Consider the following 4,493-nt stretch of genomic DNA (forward strand, 5'->3'; position numbering starts at 1 on the left):
CAGTACCCAATCTTGCTCCTTATGATCCTAAAGATCGAGTGGATCCTTTGCACCTCCATCCGAATGAAAGTCCTTCGTTGCAACTCGTGACTGCTCAACTAGAAGGGAGATCCAACTACCATCCATGGGCGAGGGCCGGGCCATGGAAATGTCCTTGAGGTCAAAGAACAAGATGGTTTTTGTAGATGGCACTATGGAGATCCCAAGCAGAACAGATGTTCGTTACTTCTATTGGGATCAATGTAATACCATGGTCTTGTCCAGGATCCTTAGAGCTGTGTCACCTACCATTGGAAGGAGTGTTCTTTGGATCAATACAGCAGAGGGAATCTGGAAAGACTTGAAGAAGAGATTCAGTCAGCAAGATGTCTTTCGCATTGCAGAAATACAGGCAGAGATCTATCAAATAAAGCAAGGTAACTCATCTGTTAATGATTACATCACTCATCTGAAGCTTCTTTGGGATGAATTGTCTGTTTTAAGACCTACTCCTTCGTGTGAATGTTCACCAAGGTGTGAATGTGGAAGGAAATTGGCTGAAAAGAGTAGGGTATATTAGAAAATGATATGTTGTCTGCTTTTCTCATTGGATTGAATGAAAATTTCTCCAACACCAAGCGTCAAATAATGCTAATGAAGCCTTTGCCTGATGTTGGAGAAGCCTTTGCTATGGTCTCTCAACAAGAGAGGCAAGTAACGGATGAACAAGGAAATCTGGGAGAGAGTTTGTCAAGGGCAAGTGCCTTCTTCACAAAGTATGAGAACTCAAGTAAAAGATCCTTTTCTGGCCAAAAACAAAAACCAGTGTGTAGTTATTGTGGGTACACTGGACACACCATTGACAAATGCTATAAAAAGCATGGGTATCCTCCTGGCTGGAAAAGGAACAAGAACTCAGGGGCCGTTAATCAGGTTCAGGCTGCTGTACAAGGGGATGATTCACCTCAGACCATACCCTCTATGCATCAAGAAGACTTCAGGAGATTTCTGGAATTTATGAAGTATGAGAAAGCCAACAATAGCTCTCCTCTCAGTGATAATTCTATCTGTTCCCCCCAAGCCAATGCCATAGCAGCAAGTTTTGTTCCAGATAGCAACTGGAAGGTAAATCGATTAATCTTGTCTGTAACTTGGTCAGTTCTAATTCCTTATGGATTCTTGATAGTGGTGCAACACACCACATTTTCTGTGATGTGAGTTTGTTGCACAACCCCAAAGAAGTTAAAGGAGTCCTAGTTGATTTACCCAATGGAAATCAGGCTCAAGTTTCCCATATTGGGACTGCTCAACTGTCTGCTGACATGGTACTCTTGAATGTGTTGTGTGTGCCTATCTTTCATTACAACTTAATCTCCTTGGGTGAGCTTACCACAAGATCACAGTGTCACATATTATTCCACTCTAATCAGTGCATTATACAGGATCAACACCATGGGAAGATGATTGGTATGACTGAATTGAAGAAGGGCCTCTATCAACTTTTTTTTCCATTTTCAATTCTTGTAAACCTACTGTCAATGTGTGTGGCCATTGGCATGCTAGGTTAGGTCACCCTTCTGAGGGCAAAGTTAGAATTCTGCACAAGTTAGATAATAACATTTGTAATGACAAGCCAAGTGCTTGTGAATATTGTCACTATGCAAAGTAAAGAAGACTTCCTTTTCAATCTAGCTCTTCTGTTTCTGCAAATTGCTTTGATCTTGCCCATGCAGACATATGGAGACCTTATCACACCCCCACAGTTTATGGTCATCAATACTTCCTAACTTTGGTAGATGATTATAGTAGAGCAACTTGGATTTATCTAATGAGAAAGAAAAGTGAAGTCAGACAAATTTTGCAGACTTTTTGTGAACTGGCTAATGCACAATTTGGAAGGCAGGTTAAGTGCATAAGGTCAGATAATGGCAAGGAATTTGCCATGACAGAATTCTTCCAAAGCAAAGGGATTTTACACCAAGTATCTTGTGTCTACACTCCTCAACAAAATAGTGTTGTTGAGAGGAAACATGGTCATATTCTAGTTGTGGCAAGGAGTTTAAAATTTCAAGCAAACCTACCATTACTCAATACAGTGGCAACCTTCTTCCAAATCTGGAAGAAGGTCGTGACGCCATCCTTGGAAAGAAGGTCGTCATTCTTCGAAAAAATCGGTTGTTGATGACAGTCCAAAACATCAGATGTCATCCTCAGGGAAGAAGCGGTGGTGGTCGACCATGAATAACATTAAAAATAAAAGAAGATTATTTTTAAAATTTGTGTGCAGTGGTAGGGCAGGAAGAGAGCAGATGGAGGGCAGTATGTATATTAATTCCCCGCCACCATTCACTGATCATCACTGCTACCTCATTTCAACCTTTAAGCAATTTAAAATGTAACAATGCACCGCCACCTCCTCCCCTACCCACCCTAGAATTATATTTGTTGTGTGTGTGTGGGAGGCAGTTTAATGATCCGTTAAGCACTCTTCGGGTACATGAAGCTCCATGGTAGTTGTGGGTGGAGATAATGCTCCGCTGGCTCAGCCTGTAGCAGCTGCCGTATTTCCTGATCCTCAGTATTACCGTGTGCCTGCAGATTTGAATTTTCCTCCACCGTCATGCATGCATGCATATATGTTTCGTTATGCCGTGGAACCGTGTCCACCTTGCAAGGTGGACACAATTCTATGTTCATAATTACTGAACATTATGTTCATAATAGAATTTAGAAAATTATTTTTGAGTTGTCACATGTAGGGCAAAGGCAGTGGTGACCAACGAATGGTGATGGGGATACCGCACGTTTAAGCATACTATGTTGTTTTTGTGAATGGTAAAGGTATGAATCCTAGTTCCCATTGACCCATGTGATTGAGGTTTAGCTTTAACTTGTTTAAAGTAGTATGTTCTTTTGTTAGAGAGAGTAATCCGGCAATTAGACATTACAAAGTCTAGTGTATTGTGAAAAAATGTTCTTTAAAGTTCTAGGTTTATGATGAAAGCAAATAATGGAAATATTATCTTACATGTAGACAAGGTGTAGATTTGGTTAGAGGGGAGGAGGGCATTGGTGAAGCTGGTTTCAACTATTCTACTTAATTTTAATTACACTTAAAGAGTTAAAGTAGCATGCTTGGGGAGATGGTAAAATGATTGAACCTAGTGTAAAAGATTCATCCATAAATCCATAATAAAACATTGTAAGAAAATCTATCTTTGAAGATAGTTTGTACAGAGCTGGCATGAAGACTAAGACCTAGTTGTCCAGATGTGAGTAGTGCGTACTAAGCACACTATAGCGCGCTGTATGCTTATGGAGAAACAATAACTTTTCAGTTTTTGACAATGCCTCTATTACACATCAATATAATGAATATATTTTAGAGCTTTAGGAGCAAGCTTTGGGGGTTTATTTGATCTTTCTTCTTCATTTTGTTTGTTTTCAGTTTTTGTTTGCTTCATAAAAACTAGATTTGCTTAATAATGTAAGACAGAAAGTTTATGCTGATGACACAGATTTAGAATGTGAATTGATTGTCAATAGAACACAGAATTAGAAGATCTTTATATACATGGCGGGGGATTCTTTCTGGTCACCTGCTTGTTTCCATTTTAAGCACTTCCTAAAAACTAACATCATATTCACATTTTGCAGGTATCATTGGTCTGCAGGGTTAGATGTGAAAACTCAGCTTCTAGCAGAGGAAAGTTTCAATATTTCAATCCTCCTATATGATAGATTCCTTTGATAAAATCTGTAATTTATCTTTCTAGGATTTGTCAAAAAATGCTTGATTTGAGCAAATATGGAAGAGTAGAAGGGGTAAGAAGGATGATGAAGCACTACATGAAGTTTGCAGACTGTATGATGTTGTTCCTATTGATACATGAGGAAAAAACATGAGCCTTCAATGGTGGAGTTGGAATATTTGGAACTAAGGCGAAAACTGAAAGAAAGATTTCATGATAGAGGTACATAAACTTAGAGATAATTCAAGAGCCTAAGTATATTGTGTTGATTGTTATAAGTATATTGTGTTGATAATTATAAGTATATTCTGTTGATTGTTAATTGTTGAATTAGTTTGTAAATTGTTGTATTGGTTTTTAAAGATTTTTGTACAGGATATTAATTGTTGGTTTTAAAAAATTAAATTGAATAATAAAAAAACACAAACTTTTGCAGAACATATTTATTTTTTAAAAGAAACTCTGTGGCACCCTCTCGGAGGGTGTAGCGAAATTTTGATTTTTTTTTAATAATACTTTCAACTACATCCTCAACTGAGAGGGTGTAGCGGAAAGGCTTGAATTTTTTTTTTAAATGACTCTCCGCTACACCCTCAACGGAGAGGGTGTAGCGGAAAGTCAATATTTAATGAAAAAAAAATTAATATTTTTGGCTTTCCGCTACATCCTGTACGGGTCGGAAAGTATGCACTTTTAGCGACACTGGATTTCGCTACACCTTTACAGGTGTAGCGAAAACACTTAGCTTTTAGAGGTGTAGCG

General features: G+C 38.4%; 1 protein-coding gene across 1 annotated transcript; it reads left to right on the forward strand.

Annotated features, from left to right (window-relative positions):
* The first annotated feature begins 567 nt into the window (after window positions 1–567).
* LOC109167526 lies at window positions 568–3,717 on the forward strand. Its single transcript, XM_019316547.1, has 5 exons — window positions 568–1,121; window positions 1,166–1,304; window positions 1,422–1,446; window positions 1,713–1,960; window positions 3,637–3,717. The coding sequence occupies exons 1-5, from the start codon at window positions 568–570 to the stop codon at window positions 3,715–3,717; spliced, it is 1,047 nt and encodes a 348-aa protein (XP_019172092.1).
* Window positions 3,718–4,493: the final 776 nt, after the last annotated feature.

This window comes from Ipomoea nil, unplaced genomic scaffold (assembly GCF_001879475.1).
Source record: "Ipomoea nil cultivar Tokyo-kokei standard unplaced genomic scaffold, Asagao_1.1 scaffold3169, whole genome shotgun sequence".
In the NCBI taxonomy this organism is placed as follows: domain Eukaryota; kingdom Viridiplantae; phylum Streptophyta; class Magnoliopsida; order Solanales; family Convolvulaceae; genus Ipomoea; species Ipomoea nil.

What these genes read in the sequence shown, in the direction of transcription:
- LOC109167526 (XM_019316547.1), top strand. Translation starts at nt 568, where the DNA reads ATGTTGTCTGCTTTTCTCATTGGATTGAATGAAAATTTCTCCAACACC. An exon ending in CTCAACTGTCTGCTGACATG is followed by an intron (nt 1,305 to 1,421) that starts GTACTCTTGAAT and finishes TGCATTATACAG; the next exon opens with GATCAACACCATGGGAAGAT. An exon ending in GCAAAGGGATTTTACACCAA is followed by an intron (nt 1,961 to 3,636) that starts GTATCTTGTGTC and finishes CACATTTTGCAG; the next exon opens with GTATCATTGGTCTGCAGGGT.